The sequence below is a fragment of the Ptychodera flava genome, chromosome 10 (genome assembly GCF_041260155.1).
Source record: "Ptychodera flava strain L36383 chromosome 10, AS_Pfla_20210202, whole genome shotgun sequence".
Lineage (NCBI taxonomy): Eukaryota > Metazoa > Hemichordata > Enteropneusta > Ptychoderidae > Ptychodera > Ptychodera flava.
In genome coordinates, this window is record NC_091937.1 from 30561833 (window position 1) to 30580856 (window position 19024).

General features: G+C 39.2%; 1 protein-coding gene across 1 annotated transcript in view; it reads right to left on the reverse strand.

The window, feature by feature from the left end:
* LOC139142484 (nuclear receptor subfamily 2 group E member 1-like) overlaps positions 1-14020 on the reverse strand; it is a 31742-nt gene extending 17722 nt beyond the window's left edge. The window contains exons 1-2 of the mRNA XM_070712422.1: positions 13705-14020; positions 1979-2221 (exon numbers count right to left, since the gene is read on the reverse strand). Coding sequence (XP_070568523.1) covers positions 1979-2221; positions 13705-13828 — 367 coding nt within the window. The 5' untranslated portion in view covers positions 13829-14020. The remainder of the gene's footprint in view (positions 1-1978; positions 2222-13704) is intronic.
* Between the last annotated feature and the right edge of the window lie 5004 nt (positions 14021-19024).

The following is a 19024-nucleotide window of genomic DNA, read 5'->3' on the forward strand; positions in this document are numbered from 1 at the left end:
CAAACGAATTGACGAAAAGCTTAAGATAAAAAGAGCTAACACAGGGGTGCAACATTCCGAACCCCCTCAGGCGATACTCTTTAAATTTTTCTGTTTCTGCTTGAATAATACTGTGCTACCCATTCTCTCGGTCCGCGACAGGGGAGAGAAGTCAGAACCCTGACAAACAAACAAACAATTGACCGATGGCACAAACAAACAAAGCATTCATCACCCGATTACATTTACAGCCGAAATGTTGCCATGGTTTCAGAGTGGTTTTGCCCTTAGCTTTTCCATATGTAACACTTTGTCGTTCCAGCAGGCCAGCAGCTGTAGCTATTTCACCGAAAAAAAAAGCGATTTATAAAATCACCCCCCAGAATACCTAGGATACGAACGCTTGGCATGACAACGTTCGGTGTATGTGCACTGATGAATCTGATCGTTGACGGAAAGATTGAAAATCGGAAAAAAACCCCTGCTCACATCCGATCAGATGGTGACATCGTAACACAATCAGATCTTGTTTGGCCTTAAATTACTCAATAATCACTTGATAGTTGATGGCGTCTTTGGTTTGATTTAACTAAGTGCCAGTTACTATCGTTTCTTTCCCTATCCAAAATATTTGTTAAATAAAAGAACAGAAAAAAACAAAGCAAAGAACAAAAACACAAAAAAGTTGTTCCGGATTTCCATATGCATCGAAAGCTTTTAAAAAGTTAAGGATATTCTTCAATGTCAATTTTGTGGTGGAGAAATTATATCAAAAGGCCATTTTTTCATAACAGGGGTTGTCATGTGAGCGAAGGGACTAAAAAATGTGTGCTGCTACGCCAGAAACACTTTTTACATGCAGAGGTACATAGTTTGTGAAACACTTGTTTTAAAACTTTGTTGTACTCATGGGGTTAACTTGAATGAATACCAAGTTTGGTTTCGGTTTCTTAGGAAGTTTCGTTTCTCCTTTGCCAAATGTGGAATTGGAGATAGAAAGACGGACTGGCAAACACAACCCATTGTTTTGCGTTATAGGCCTATATGTTCGGATGCGCGCAATTTTTTGTTTCGGTGCAATCAAAATGCGATTTGTAAACAATCAAACGCTGTGACAGGCGTGGGATATTTACATGACAAGACAAGAGCTAAGAGTGTAGCGTGTCCCGAAACATCGGGGTACATGATAAAGCTCTTGTTCCCGTGTGTGTAACCGTGATCAAACCCCCCGTGCTACATTGTGATTGAGGTGTATCAACAGGGGAGACATGTGGCTGCTATTCATTGGCTTGTCTCGGAAATAGCCATAATAGTCGGGCCATGCTGACACTCTCCCTGTTATTATTGAAAAAATTCTACCGTCGGCGTCTTCGGAACACACACGCAGGGCAAATCACTTTATGGCTCACTGGCGGAAGAAAATGGGTTAAAACAACACACAAACAGTCACACGCCAACCAACGCACAACAGATTTCCGCTTTCTGATTGGCTTGGCCGTATACTCAATGTCTATGACTGTCGTGTGTGTAAACACACCTAGTTGTCGTGACCAAAGTTACGGAAAACAGTGAGAGTTTGAAAGGAAGAATTATATTTAAGCCCCGGTATCTTTTTGCATTTTACTTACTACAAAAATACTATCCGTTCCTATTATTAAGCCATATCTCCTTTGAAATGTCACTAATTAAATCCTTGGTGATATATTTGGTCGATTAAATTGAGGCGCTTGCGCGGATAGTTGTGGCGACCATGGGTTGCAACTCGAAAACTATTTAGTTGTTAAGATATAAGTTGTGTGTTCGTCACCGATGTTTGAAAAAACATTCTGTTGGCACACTTTGGTGAGGATTTTATCATTAGCTGCAATTGATATGAAACCACGTGATCAAAAAAAGTGCAAAAAGACACTGTTAATGGGGCTTTAAAAGAGATCATAGCAAAGAGGGACGCACAGCATACAGTATCGTGGACAAAACACTAATAGCCTATGAAACTAACCGTCTTTGTTCATTTGTGCGTCGAAGCATTTCTTCAGCCGACAGGCACGGCACTGGTTGCGGTGCGTTTTGTCCATGGGGCAGTTCCCGCCATCTTTGCCCTGCTGCTTGCACGAGTAGACGCGGTTGCGGTGGATGCTCCGCTTGAAGAACCCGCTGCAGCCGTCGCAGGCGTAGACGCCGTAGTGCTTGCCGGAGCTGCGGTCACCGCACACCTTGCACGGGATGTCTAGAAGTCGTTCACCTTGAGAGGGAAAAAAATTAAGAAATCGTAAAAATGAATAAACAAATGTTTTACTTGTTTATGTGTGCAAATGCAAGTTTCACGCTTCAGTGTTGGGAATTTTAACTTGCTTGACACTAACAACAACAACAACAACAACAACAACAACAACAACAATAACAATAACAGCAGCAGCAGCAACAACAACAACAACAATAAAATAACCATAAAACATTCACTCAGAGATATCGTTCGATATCAACCGCTATAAATCAAAAAATCACTCTTCATCGTCAATAAAATCCATGAAATATGAGAAAAATGTCATTCCTTTGGGTTTAGCGTGCACTATTATAAATTAGGAAGACGCGGGTCACAGTATTTGTATAAATTAGACGGAATAATACCAAAAAAAGCGTGATCGTAGCTGGCCATATATTTCTCCATATATTGGACATGATTCCGTGCATTGTGATATATATCATCATCAATCCAGACATTGTTTCGTGTCTAGGATTTGAAATTATTAAAAAGGAGGGTGGATGCTATCCTTGAATCAGATAATAGTTCAAAGAAAAATCAATCAACTACGTGATTTATTGTACTTCATTTTTGTCACAAAAAATTATGATGAAAGATTTAGGTTTTCATCCATGTTTTCCCTTTACTTAATTTTACTTTCATCAAAGTACAAGAACAAAGAAAGATATTAAATTTTATCATTTCGGCATTTTTCATTATTGCTTTCTTTTTTTGCTTTGCTTTTTCCCAGGCAATGTAATCTGAGTTTCCTAATGCAAAGATGTGCACCGTTCTCATGACACGATTAAACGCATGTTTGGTACTTCAATCGACACTAGCTTTTAGAAATCGATTTCCTTTCCTCGAAAAAAATGGAGAGAAAAAAAATGAAATCTCTAAGGTTCGAAAGCGTTTCGTTGAGTATTTCTCGCTGACTGCATTTCTGGGACTTTTTTCCGTCTCATTCTTTTCCACCTGTTCGATCTATAAACCTCTCACACGCCCTCCTGTGTGCAAAGTAATACAAGCCGACTGCCTTTTTTCAATAAAACGCCATCGATATCCGACACGAACAAAGGCCCTGCCGTGTTCATTTCAATTTACCATGCGGCGTATCATGTGCACGGTGTTGATATTCCGAGCTAGGGTTTCAGATTTTCGCTTTTCAAACGTCGCGAAGTCAAACAAACATGTCAGCCAGGTCAGTTTGCTGGCGATGACACCGCACGGGCTTAAATGAAACTCAAACACAGATGAAACCGACAGGCGAGCATTGCGTAAAGTGGATACCATTTCAATTAAGGGACTCATGGGTAATATAAGAACCTGTCTTTGTAACAGATTATACTCTAATGTAACGAATTAGTTTTCATGTCACGCCTCATTGATTTCCCCCTACTGTCTTACGCTTCGCTTTGTCGAGAGCGCGACGTGGAGAGCCAGTGGACGGCATGTGCACGCCTTCATGTCAGCGGAATTTGTAACATTACCCAGCTTCCCTTTTCAACAGTATTTTGACAAGCAGAAGGTGTTCCATCGGTTTTTGTCGTCTATGCACACACTTACATGGTTCCAAAGCGTTTAATGTGTTTGCAAACGTAAAGGATCCACTTCGTAGACGGCAATCGATTTCATTTTTCATGAAAAGAACTGAATACAATAGTGAAATGTGAAAATAAAAAAAAAGAAATTTGAAATGAAATGTTCTCAAAAATCCCTGTTCGGACATTCATCATATTATATTATTCTTTTCTGCTAACATTTCACCTTTTCCTTTTCGACTGGATCGACACAAAGCCAGCAATGACCTTAACTTAATACCGATTTGTTAATTTCCACTTCAGCGACGGAATCAGACAAACAAAGCAATGCATAGGAGAGACACCGAGTTTGGACTGGACGTGTTATCGAATGTAAAGTAAAGATGGCATGGTATTTAAATTAAAGGTGATGATGATAATGATGATATCATTGTCGATGATGACGAATATGATGATGATATTAATAATGATGATGATGATGAATGATGATGATGATGATGATGATGATGGTGGTGGTGGTGGTGGTGATGATGGTGATGATGATGATAATAATGGTGATTATGATGATGATGATAATGATGTTCACTCACTCTAGTGAGCATTCCAACGTAAAGTTTACAATAATTATGGTGAAAATCTCATTCTTTTCAGTGCTTCTCGTCCAAGATGTCAAAGTATTTGTCTCGTCTTCCCGTGCTAAAAATACAGCCCTCGTTATTCAAAACCGTGTTGCAAGCCCTGGCTACGACATGTAAGGGCAAACGTCATGAATTTAACAGAGACTAAACATTATGTAATAAATACCAGCCTTCTTATGAAGTTCTCCGATGATGCAGCGTCCCTAGTGCAGTCTAAAATGTTCCCCTATGTTTTTTCTGAAGTCGTGTGTAGTTTTTTGATAATATAAAAAAGCTCGTCAAATCGTTGGTGGGAAATCCGAACGTGACAATTTGACCACACGGACCTTTGTCTTCGAATGTTTTCCTTTTGAAAGAGCTTATCAGGCGCCAAGAGATGGTGTATTTTTTCAAACAACAAATCAAATAGGTGGATACCGTGGTCTCGTCCCTTCAAGGTAGTCATGAAATAGAGATTATAAATGCAAAAGTCTTTCACGGCTGGCAATCGAAAAGGGGCGCCCTAGCCAAGCCAGGAGACGCCCCGTCACGTTAAAACGCCCTCGTGTATAAGGGCCGAGCAGCTCTCATAGCGGTGGCTATACAGAGGTGACAACACACACCATTAAAAATTCATCTCCTCCTTTTCAATTACCAGTCTCAAAATTTATACTACCTGCTCTTTATTGCGCCGGTTCTCCCACTCTGGCGAAATCAATTATTGAAGCTTGAAATTTAACTGTGTGGCTGAGAAACCATGAAAAAATCATAACTGGATGACTTCCTACTGGAGTTGCTTGTTTATCTAAGGCTAAGTCGATCATTTCTGTAAGGGCTCGAGTAATTATTGATAATGTTTTACTTCACAGGTGGCGTTTTCCGTCGCAATTCATCACAATTTATAGTTAGTAAAGTAACTTCTTTTCATCATTTATTATCTACCCTCGGCTCGCTCTGTTATTCGGCTCCAGTGGTTTTTACCGATTGAGCATTTACATGTGAAATAGCTTGACGTAGAGATATTGACCACTTTTGCGCGTTCTGTTAACTGCAATTACATAATTTATAGCACCATGTACATTTGTATTATTCAAAATAAAACTTTAGGAACGTTCTTGACTGAACCAAGCATTGTTGTATTTCTGTACTCGATGAAGCCTTTGTGTCAAATATTATAAATGATACTATAAAACTAGCACCAGAGCCAGGCAATGCGTCGCTCTTAATAAACTTTCACCGTTCAATTCTTTGAACTTGAACGAATGGATTTTTTATTTTCTTGTAGCCTCCTGACACCATGATTCCCAACTTCAACGTAAGAAAATTCAACTTATTGAAAACGGTCACTTAGGGAGTCTTTTCCCCCACTCTCACGTGATTTCTCAACGAAGACTAAGATCCTGATTGTAGTTTCACCATTTAGCAGCGTTTTCATGTGCTCGAAAAAACATACGGCTCCACGGTTCAACGATTACGATTTCCATCCTGAATAGCAGAGACACATCCTCAATCCAGCTCTTCGTTTCTGTACCTAAAAGCAGTTTCTTATTTTACTCCCAAAGTCATGTCGAAAAGCCTCGTTTTCAACTTGTCGCTACACCAGGGTGTTACGTCCAATGTAAGAAGTGACAAACGAATTGAAGTCCGGTTTGGTGTTTATTTGTCAACACTAACACTGCATATCTTATGTTCTCCAACACAGTTTTAGAAGAATACAATTCCTTATAAAACACAATTCATGAAATATTTTAAAGAAGATTCTGTGCCAGCTGTCATGCTCTGAACTGTTCAGAATTACCAAATTCATAAAATTGTAATTTTCAATCACCTTGACCTCTGCATGTCTACATGTTATGTTTAGTGTTTGAAAACACTAATTTGCAACCCCTTCTGTGTATATTTAGTCTTGGATACCCGGATGTCACACCGCGAAATTGGGTAGAGAAGTGCGGTATCAACACGTAGCTGGATTTCACACCATCGGTTTCCAGGGAGAAAACTAAACAAAGCAGCCGCCAGCAACTGATCACTTGTGAATCTTTCGTTACATTTGCAAAGCCCCTGGGTAAAATGTTCTCCAATCGGCTTGACCTTTTCGTTATTTACAGTTTGCAAGGTTGATGAAATCAAACTTAATTTTACAATCCAACATGCATTGGGCAGCTTACTAGTGAGTGATGTGTCGTCATTCGACCGGTTTTAAACTTTTATTCGGGAAAACTTGTTACTCGGCACATATCCACCCATCCTGATCGCTGTCGATGCATCACGGAGAGCTAGTGTCATTTATGGATGTTGTGATTCTCTTTTGGAACCATCTGTGGGTGTCAGATCGCTATGAAATCACCGTGCTCAGAGATTGACATGCACTACCACGGGTTACCGGGCGATGCCTCCCGGTCGCGCGCTGGTCGCCCAGGCAACCGCTGAAAAAGGCACGCTATTTCATTTCATGAATCTGACAACATTTTGCAAACTATATTGCTTTGTTGACGTCATGGCGGCCGCGTGTTGCCTTTTCATGATTTTTCCCTGTGATGGTTTGGATTTTTGGCGGTTTTTAATATTTACAGATCACATTTCTATGGAAACCATTGATTCAGGAAATGAATTAATTATTTCCAGTAACTTACACTGAGACAACTGTGACCGAGTTACGAGGATTGAGCGTATTGCGGGCTGGTTAGAAATTCGTTGCCGACAAGTTCAATGTGTGTGTGTGAGAGAGAGAGAGAGAGAGAGAGAGAGAGAGAGAGAGAGAGAGAGAGAGAGAGAGAGAGAGAGAGAGAGAGAGAGAGAGAGAGAGAGAGAGAGAGAGAGACAGACAGACAGACAGACAGACAGACAGACAGACAGACAGACAGAACAGCGAGGGAGGAAGAAGGAGGAACAATGTAAAATACCATTTAGTTAGAGGCACGTAGAAACTATCTAAAGTGCGGATGGGTAGACAGAATTTGAGTAAAAGGGAAGTAGAAACGTGAAACCAACTGTGACGGAAAACCGCAAATGGAAAACTAAGAAAGTCCAGAGGCTTAAACGAGGCGCCGCTGGTTGCTTGAGCATCCAGAGGTCGTATTGTTAATTGGCGAGGACAGCACCAAAATACAAACCGTATATCGACTGGTAGTAACGGCATACGCCGACCTCAACCTATGAGCGCGGGAATATATATGCCTTTCGTGTAAAATCGAAGTGAACTTTAGTTAGCGAAGACTACGTTCACCATATGGAATATTCACTAGCTGTAAGCTCTCGGTACGTGAATTAACATCACAATAATCACGTAGAACCGGTCTCGAAATTACCGCGCATGTAAGCGACTGGCCCGCAATCACATCGATGAAGAAAACACTATACACCAACCTGCAGGGCGGTGACCGCTTTTGTGTCTTATTCCCTGCACCATAATTAGTCCTTTTCTTTAGTTTCTTCTTTTTCCTTCTCACTGCCTCGCGTTGACGGTATAGCTTTTCTACGGTGAAAGCACACTTAAAACACGCAGAGAGTGAGGCCATGGAAAGAGCAAGTACATGGAAACATTCTTTGAAACTACACTGTACATTTCACGGGAAGCATTGGTTGCCAGGGAGAAATCGACGTGCGAATGGTTTTATTAACACCGACTTTATACCCAGTTGAGATTTTTGACCCTAATACCATTTCAGTATAAGTTTAGAAGGTACACAGATGCATTCGTGTTTGGTATTTATTGACCCGATTCCACGTGGTCTCTCTGATTGTACTGTCCCTGTGTTTGTATAACTGTTAATTGGGTTTCACATTTACCCCGTGTTATACCGTGGATGAAGTTTAGCGGCTGACAGAAAGAAATGCACAGGAAAGCCCCCTTTCATACCACAGTAGTGTCATGTATGCACACTGGACGGTAGAGGCACCAAGCTATACCAAATACTGCACTAGCGATGAAACACAGTCCGGTGGACGGGTGTCGTGATGCCCCAACGGGCGTATTCATCGGATGTTTTACATCCGCCGTAGTAGCGTTGGAAATCATTCCAAATTTGCATTCAGCCAACAAGGTTGGCGAAATCCATAAAAATCATGCTGAACAGATCATTGTCAACAACAAGTCACACTTTGATTGGCTACAGTACGTAATTAATTACGTCGATTTAAGATATGTTATCAACAGTACTTTTTTCTCCTGCTATCACGCATGCGTAGACGGTAGTACATCAAACTGCACGGCGAACACCCGTGGCTGTAGTAATTTTTCTTCCGCACTTAAAAATAGCCTTTTTTTGCCCTTGGCAGTAAATGAATTGCGACACTTTTTTTATTCGAATGATTTAAGAATTATGTTTTGACAGGTTTACGATCGGTTCGGGGCAATGCCGCCTATCATCATGTTGCAAATACTGTAGTGTGGCAGAATTGAGATACGCGGCCCAGCCGGATGCGGGGAAACCGCGCTTGGTTCCACACGCACGACATAGCTTCTTTTCCCTCAAATAGGGACCAGGCCCAAATATTGAGGCAAACCCCATATGTGTGAGATCTCGAGTCATGCGCTCGCAATTTGAAAGGAGTCCTGACGTTTTGTAACGGAATTCGAGTGACTTTGAAGTTAGCAAGCACGGGGGAGAAGATCACGGTCGAGTTCAGCGTGGTTTGTGTCCTTCTGACCCGTTTATCCAGCAAACGAACAACAAGTAAGATTATAGAAATTGATTTTCCCATAATTGATGTCGCGTAATGTATATAGCATGAAATTATACATAATTTTGGGTCTTGCCTGACAGTTTGTGCGTACTAGTAAGCGCCAAACGAAAATGTGAAAAATAATGCATACACTGTATAGCGCCACCTTTAACTTTTTGGGATACTCATCCTAGAGATCGAGAAAAAAGTTATTCATGAAATGAATCTGTGCAAAAATGGACGATTTTTTCTGCATACTGATATTATAGTGAAGCGCAGGATTATCGTTTCCTTTTTATGGCGTAAAAACGCTCTTACTTATTTGAGATGTTGTAAAAAGGGGACCTTCTGAGAAACATACCGTGTAATTGTTCAATCAAATCTACATCGAAATGTTAAACTTACATACTTTCAACTCAAGACTGTTCAAGATGCAAATCGGTACCACACTCGCAAGAAGATTATCTTCTGTTCCCGGGGGAGGGGGGAATCACACATCGTATAGCAGACTATGGGGAGGCGACGCGGGTGTTGATATTGGTGGGAGAAATGTTGATTGTGAGCGGTATCGCAATCATATTATGCAAGTACAATTTTTCTTTGGGAATTTCGAGAAAAAGTGAAGCAGTGATACGTACAAAATATACAAAATGTGCACACACAAGCGCAAACAAACCAACTAACATACATACATACACGTATACATACATACATACATACATACATACATACATACATACATACATACACACATACATACATACATACATACATACATACATACATACATACATACATACATACATACATACATACATACATACATACATACATACATACATACATACATACATGTGCATCTGCATCGGTATCTGAGATCGGCAAACCGTCTATGTTCATGCGCAACGTATCCACTGTCAGACATTTCGATCGATCGATTGGAACGTGCAGCGGTATAAGTTTATTGTTTGGCAACCATGGTAACAACATAGTAGAAAGAAACAAGGGCGCACTGGTCCGTGTTTTTGCTATCACCAACGCAAAGCATCGAGAGTCCCGGCACGGACTAGCGGAGCGAGTGAGCGAAAAATGTTTCAATTCTCGACTCATCAGCTTTGTTCACAGATGTCTCACAAAATGCCTGTGGACTGTCTCCCTCTGACCGGCTGTATCTTTGTGTCTGTCTTTGTCTGTCTGTCTGTCTTTGTCTGTCTGTCGCCCTCTCTTCTGATTTACTCAAATCTGCTCTGAAAATCTTTTTGAAAGAAACTGACTACGCAAGTTTGACTGATTGTTTCGGCAGTGGATTTCACGTACAGTTTTCAAATCAAGTTCCCCACTAGACAACTACCGGCGATGCTGCAACTTTTAAAAGCGCTTTGTGTTGCGTTGTAATTTGTGACAAATGCCTTCGCCGAGGAATTAGATTGAGTAACAACGAAAACGACAAATCAGGAAACGTTTGTCGGCGTTGTTAGAGAGACCTTAATGGTGTCGCAAGAGATAAGCGACATTTGTGCACAGCGTGTGCGTGTGTGTATTGGTCACAATATCCGAAAATACGCGACTCGCGAGCACAACGCTGTGTTATTTAGAGCGAGGAAAACACACAGGGAACATATGTTACTGTTGTTATGCGCCATTTTCAACCAGTTTGTGAAAATGGGGTTACAAATCTCCTTCCATTCTGTTGGGAAGATGAGCAGTGTTCTATCGTCGTAATAAAGAGTGTTAGTCGCGAAATGATTTTCGCCGGACTTGTTATTTCTGGTGTCACGCAATTTCCCCCCAAAACCAATCGAAATTTTCAGCACACAAACTGTGCCATCCACTTTGTTATCATAGATATTTAATGATTTGGCATTTTTTTATAAAGCTCGGCTTCTGTTTCCTGCAGCAAAGCTGTTGCTAATGTACCGCTGACAACACACAAAGACTAAACATTCGAAACACCTTTGAAACAACACGCCAATTCGCTAAAAAGGTTCGCGACTTGGCTGCAAACGAAAAATCGCCCAACTGAAACGCAGGATCATATGGCTTTACGTATAACACGGCCTGCGTGATTCGGCCTCCCGGAAATAAGCACTTCGCTGGCTTAGCTGAAAAGCGTTATCGACAGAGAATTTCTGCACGGCACATTCACCACGGACCCTTTCATTTGCTCCATCCATACGTTTCTCGCGTGTCACGTAATATCGTCACCATCTCTATTTTGTCGCATGCGTGGTAATGGAGTCTAGGTCTCGACACAATAAAGCAATGCCTTTTTTCCAGGGATGTATTTTGTACTCCATATTGCGCTGTGCACAAAAAGTGTGGGTCTTCATCCAAAGTGTGATTTCTTTCTCTGTTATCGCTCCGTAAAACGACATCTGGAAGGGGGCTGACTTTTTAGAAGTTATTTACATTTTTACTGAGTAAAATGGCTCGCGAAGCCTAATGTATGTTGCAAGAAACACCCCCTTACTCAGATATTGGTTTAAAGTATTTTATGATATTATCAAGCAATGATACAAATTATCGCACGATTATCAAGCCCCATGAAAGCCGGATCGTTTTGTTGGTAGTTTGCTATCCGTAATTTTTATTGTACCATAACGCTGTATAGCGTATTAAGTTTTCACGGGTGCTGGGGGGATTACTGACCGCAGTGCGGCGTGTAATCGCCGCTTATTTCGCAAAATATGGGAACGCGCTTTGACAAAATCCTGAAAAATCCACTTTCATTTTATTAGAAAGAAAATAAAATCACATGAGAATGAGTGATATGGTGGCAAGCTGTGCTGTCTCGCACTCATAAATGTTCATCTTCTTATCATATCAGCAGATCAGTAACCAGATTGCGAAAAATCAGAAATTCTACCGGAGCGTTTATTCAGTGTGTCGCTTTCTCATCCTTTGTACAATGTACATATATTGCCTTTCACCTGGTCTCCGCTTATACATGACTTTTTTCCCGAAGTAAAGAGCAAAAAATCGAACTTCAATCAGGTGGCAGGCGGGGATCAGTAGAGAAAAGTCCAACATCTCCTCTTCCGTGGGGCTAAATTACTCGAAAATATGTAAGTGTATTTTTTTTCATGATTTTATTTCCATCATCTAATTTCATGTCGATTAGACAACGTACTTTAAACTTTAAGTTAATTTTGATGTTTAAATGTATGGGTGGGGGGGGGGGGCGCTTGTTCGCACTAGTTGTCTAGTCTATTTACCCTCGATTGCAATATACATGATCATGATCAAGATCACGGCTTATCGCCCGGACCGTTATTCGTAAAAGATTCATTTCAAAAGCTTGTCAACGTTGATTTCAGTCCCGAAGTAGGAAAGTGTGGAATGCGTCCACGCCCATACATAAAACACAGATCAAATCTTAAATACCTTTACATGTGATTTGATAGACTCCGGGGCCTGTAATTTCTCTGTTCTAGTACGTATTTTTTTGTTGTTTGTAGTTATTCAAACTTTTGCCTGTATAAGTGCTAATGAAAATTGCAGTATTAGTAACTCGACAGCTCAATAAAAGTGTAAATAATAGATAAATATATATAGACAAAATAAATAGATAAATAAATATCAAAACACGAAGTGTTACGTCATTTTTTGTACTCAAGTACAATTTAGTGACATTTGTACAGCATATTATTTAAATACAACTTTTTATTATGATGACCGGACGACAAACAATGTGCGAATCACTATCCGAAGAGCAAACATAAGCGATGCAAACGTCGGAATTCTAAACAATCAATGAACTTGTATTTACATCCCCACAGCAAAAAAACACATCTGTAAAAATTATCTCTCAGACACATTCGCGCACCCTAGGAGTTCTAGCGATAATTTTACCGTTCAAAAAAATGCCCAAAACGTTCAAAATTGATAACGTGACTTAAATGAACGCATTCACAAAGTCTGAAAGACTCACAGTTGTTTAAACTTGTCCAAATTTTTTTTTTATTTTACCTTTCTGTCATGTTTATACAGTTTTATACTTATTAACGACATTACCATAAAACATCCACATATTGGATTTAATTCCATAGATATTTTACGATCAAGTTTATAGCTTAAATATGTATATACTCACTTCGAGCACATTTCATGACTCCCGTTGAAGTTATCCTTTCAAAACAATAGCTATTGTATTTTCTCTGATTTTGGTCTGTTTAACAACTTAAAAAAAAGCAAGTCTGTGAAGATCTCCGTACAGCATTCCATCGCTAAAGTACCAAACTCAGGTGTGTTCGAATGTCGATTTCTCACGATGATAACATACAGTAGGATACTTCGATATAAATCGTCGCCACACACCAGCATTTTGAAAGTCAAACATAATTTCGATCACGTATCGGAAGGGAGACTCTTTCAATACGAAAGACGTGAAAGGGGGTTTGAAGTCATATTCATATTTTTTCAGTGATAATCACTCCATTTATAAGTGGAGGTTTTTAAGTTGCACTAATCGTGAAATCGTATATATCACGCACACAAAGTTATTAAAAAAATTAAAGTAAATTGTGAAATCATTATTGTGCAAGAAAAGGTGACCATTTATTTATGTACGAATCAAATAAATTGGTAGCTGGTAGGGGTATTTCCTTTCTCATTGTAAATAATTCGTATATTGGAAAGCTTGTTGAAATAAGTGACTTACTTTTATATTCCCCCTGACCAGGCGGCGGCTCGTTCAGTTTTTTGCCGACGGTCAACAGTGGTGGCGGCGGCGGAGTCGGCGAATGAAGTTGCGCTCTGGTGTCCATGTTCTCCGAAACGTTCATGGCGGCACTGGCAATCACTGTATCCCGTTTGCGCTCTACGAGTGACGTCGCGTCGAAGCGCTTGGTGCGTCGCCGGGCCGGAGTCAAAACCCGTGGGTGCGGTGTCAAAATCCCCGTGGACCGTCAAGGACTGCCAGTAGTTGACACGCGTTCGACGACTCCGGAGCTTCTGACTAACTCTCTACACCTTCTGACTAAACAGTACTTTGGGCCTTGGGAATGTAGCAGGTGTGAGCAAGTTAAAAGGCCATGGCAGGACCCCCTAGGCCACCAAATTTTACTCAGCCCTGCTCACTGATTTGTTATTATCATTATCATTAATATCTGAGCACGATGACGTCAGCCCTCTAGCGGGTTAACCATAGTTTGCAGCTTTCGAAGCACACCGTATTGACGCTGTGTTCAACACGAAATTTCAAAAAATGGAAGAAAATCGACAAAAAATAAACATAGTTTCCTGCTTGTTCCTCGAAATAATTTGAAATAGGTGGGGATAAATGATGGAAAGATGAAATGTGGATGTTTCGAGCAGCCATTCTGCGCATGTGACTCTTTATGGAACTGCTGTGTAATAGGCTTACAGCGGTAGCACATGGTCTGCATGGTGGCGCCTGAAACAATACCACCTTCTTACTACGGCAAGGTTAAAAAAAGCGCGCAAAATTGCGCGGTTTCCCCGCCAAATAAGACAAAACATGTATCTAGGATAATTTTTTGTAAGGAGACGAAGTCTTTAACAGTTATGCAATTATCGCGACTTGTACAATCATCACGACATTGGCTTGAACATGACGTCATCGCCAATGATTTAGGAATGTGACGTCGAAAGTGAAAAGTAGGCGACGATATTATAGACCTGACCTCCATAACAAAACTGCAACACATAATAAACAGACAGAAAGTCTGTTCTGTGATGTGAGTTAACGTGCACCGGTTACTTAACGTCACGTCATGTTTGTCAGGATTTTTGCTCGAACCGAAAGCTCGCACGTGTGCCAACCGTGGTATATCGCTAATATATCACGGTTCTTTTAATGTCTCGACCAATCAGATCGCTGCATTTGCGCCATCTATATACTGGTATGAAATAATAAAAATCAATTCATAGACAACCCTTCATCATTGATGACACATTGCTGATATTTGTTTGGTCTGTTCGATTTAAATCCAGGGCTACACTTTCTGTGGATAAGAAAGCTATTTTGCCTTCAGACGGAAGGGAACTTTTTTCTATCGCAAAGCAATAACGATTAATTTGAGCGGGTCATCCATTCCTAAGGTGTATACGGAGTTGACAACAATAATGGAATAGATAGATAGATAGATAGATAGATAGATAGATAGATAGATAGATAGATAGATAGATAGATAGATAGATAGATAGATAGATAGATAGATAGATAGATAGATAGATAGATAGATAGATAGATAGATAGATAGATAGATAGATAGATAGATAGATAGATAATAGACAGATAGATAGATAGATAGATAGATAGATAGATAGATAGATAGATAGATAGATAGATATAGATAGATAGATAGATAGATAGAGATAGATAGATAGATAGATAGATAGATAGATAGATAGATAGATAGATAGATAGATAGATGATAGATAGATAGATAGATAGATAGATAGATAGATAGATAGATAGATAGATAGATAGATAGATAGATAGATAGATAGATAGAAAGATAGATAGATAGATAGATAGATAGATAGATAGATAGATAGATAGATAGATAGATTGATAGACAGATAGACAGATAGACAGATAGATAGATAGATAGATAGATAGATAGATAGATAGATAGATAGATAGATAGACAGATAGACAGATAGACAGATAGACAGATAGATAGATAGATAGATAGATAGATAGATAGATAGATAGATAGATAGATAGATAGATAGATAGATAGATAGATAGATAGATAGATAGATAGATAGATAGATAGATAGATAGATAGATAGATAGATAAAAAGGAAGACAGATAAAACATATACAGACGGAATAACATATAGACTGACCGTTCGATTGACTAATTATTGACTAATTAGTTACGAAAAGCGATTTGCTTGTCAATGCAGGCAAAGTATAGTGCTCATTAGTGCATTTCTAAAAGGACAACTACAAATATATATGTAAAGCTAAGGATATTTTCAGTTCTAACTGTCTGTCTGTCTGAAGATTGCAGGATGCATGAAACTTAAGTAAGATATATTACTATGTACTTGAAGATACGTTCTGCTTTTAGCATCCATATACAAATAAAGCTTACATAGTCAAGTGGTAAAGAATTGGACTTCATATTGCTGGCGTTGCATGTCACTAGCACAATATTTATTATCAAAGGTGTCATGAAGCCTACTAATTGTAAACATTTTCAAAAAGCAGAGATCCTAAAGTTCAGAGCAGTGGCAACTGAAACTTTGCATATAGGATGAAGGAAAATAGACTTAAGGTAGAACGCGCCTCGGGGACAGATATTTGGACTATCAAATTCTACAATTCTATTCTGATCTACCACTTGTTGGGGCTCATGTTGAAGTGCTTGGAGAAAGAAAAACATTGGTGATCTTAGTTTTTTGAAAATCTGAAATTTAATTCCCCCATAGAGTTAACACAGGAATGGCGGCCATTTTGAATGTCAAATATCGCAAAATGTTTGGTAATTTGTTTGTTTAGTTCCACACTTTGCACGGTGACTCCCAATATTTATTGTTGATTTGATAAAAGAATGGTTCAGAGTTTCATTCAGGAAAGTTTTAACAAAAGTTTAAGTCTTTCGCCTTCCAGGCGCATACTACCTTAAGGTGAAACCTCGAAATTGGTATTGTTGATAAAAATTAAATGAAGTCGAAAGCTTGACACTAATTTATGAACTTTGAAAAATCACGTGAAACGAGAGCTAATGTATTAAAATCCGGCAATTTTGTTTGTACATTCTCATACTTGGATGGAAGGAACCGAAAGACTGACATTTAAAAAAGTGATTAAATTCATTATAAACAAAATTGAAATGATTCTTGTCACCACTGTAAGGTCTTTAATTCAAAACAAAATTGCCATTTTGTTGTATAGTATTAATGAAACATTTGAAAATTTCACAAAATTTGACCCAACCAGTCTGAGAGTAGATTTTTTAATGGGCAAGTCAACATAGGTGAAAAATGCCTAGAAATCCAGTAATTTGCATATATTTGCATAAATTTACCCTTCTTTTCTATAACAACTACGGTAAATTTGGTACATTTGCATAAATATTTACTATTTTTTCTCACCCAATCGATAACTGCTTATCATGTATAAAAGTAAGTCCAACCAATACGTCAATTAGGGATTAACAATTTACTAACATTGAATGAATTTTTCGAAAAAAGTGATTTTTGGTATAAGATGTGGTTAAGGCTGCTAACTTATATACCGGGCCATGGCTGTGATTCTCAGAGTACTAATTCAATACACGCTTCATTTCTCAAATGTGTAAACATCATGTTTTCTAACGAAATAAAATTCAACAGGCGAGAAAATCTACCCATCTTTCTTTAATATAGCATAAGCTTGATCATAAAAACGCTTTGAATTTAGACTTTATTAAAAAACAGCAAAAGGGTTCCTGGAAAAGTTCGACGAAAAGCGCAATTAACCTTGATTTAATCACAATTCTGTCTGCGAACCATTCATTTTATTCTTGTTTCATGGAAATCGCCATTCGATACATAAAATTGACAATTGCGCTGGTTTAATCGGAGCCTGTTACTTATTGATTTCCTGTTTTAAAAAACCCACAACACGAAATTTTGAAACCCTAAATTTTTATTTCTTCTCGGGGGAACCTTCGTTTTGCTGTTTGCACAGTCCTCTGCTGACAGATTTCACTGTTTTAGGGAGCTGTAAAGTCGCAATGAATGCCAGTAAAAAGCCTGTAATAGATAATATGACAGCGCAAAACACGCAAAGGGCATGGAGGGGACACCCACAGAAACAAACAAACACACACACGTATACTGTTGGAGGTAGCAGAATTTCTTGACCTTGACTCCAAGGGCAACAAATCCCTGATATCAAAGCACCCGAATGTCGCACCAACACTGACATGCTGGGTTCATGAAAGTCACTCGCTCACATAAATCCATTTTTCCAGAATAAATTACTGTAAACAATGGGTATCGAATTCCAAAGTCATAAAGACAAGCTGTACCAAGGCAATAAAATAAGTCTTGCGGATGGATAATTTTCATGTATTATAAATGCACTTATTAGAAACATATGATTTTCTGGCTTGACGAACCCATGAAGGTAGTATGCACCTCGAAAGTGAAAGACTTAAACTTTTGCTCTAACTTTCCTCAAGGAATCTTTCAATCATTCTCTTTCAAAATCAAGAATAAAAATAGGGGGTCACCGTGCAAATTTTGGTACTAGAGAAACAAATTACCCAAGATTTACCGATATTAGGAATTCAAAATGGCCGCCATCCCTGTGTTAACTCTATGGAGAAAAATAAAAATTTTCGAATTTCGAAAAACTAAGCCGGTGAAAGTTTTCTTTTACCAAGAGCTTTAAAATGAACCCCCACATGTGGTATATCAGAAGAGAATTGTTAAAGTTTGAGAGTCCGAATGTCTGTCCCCGAGGTGCGTTCTACCTTAAGTTGAATTCTACCACTTTGTTCAGTTTCTTGCGTTTAAAAAGAATCTGTCATAGTTTTGTCGTTTGTGTTATTCTCTTTTCTATTTTTACTGATGCTTACATGATAAAACGCTAATTTTGACCAGATAACAGCACGCGCTTTTCTCTTTACATTGCATTGAGAGAATTGCCGATCAGTCAGAAATTATATGACTCCGACAAAAGAAGGTGAAACGGGTCGCCGAGGCTGCAATTATACGGTAGTAAGTTACATATTTACTTGATAAGCAATTTTTTTCACACTGAAATAAACCGTAGAGGGTTTAAGCCGTAGTGTTCACAATGAAGAAAACTCTCTAGGAATTGGTGATATTGCGATTATTTACCACTTAATAGCGTTCTGTTACACGGACCTAAACTGTGCTTCGCTACACCTCGAGGATTTCGCGAGGTAAATAACAGACGGGCGCACTCGAGGGAAGGAACGGAAAACAAACTACTCGCGAGCTTGCTACGCACAATTCTGTGCGTACGGTCGTTGATACAGTTTACGTCC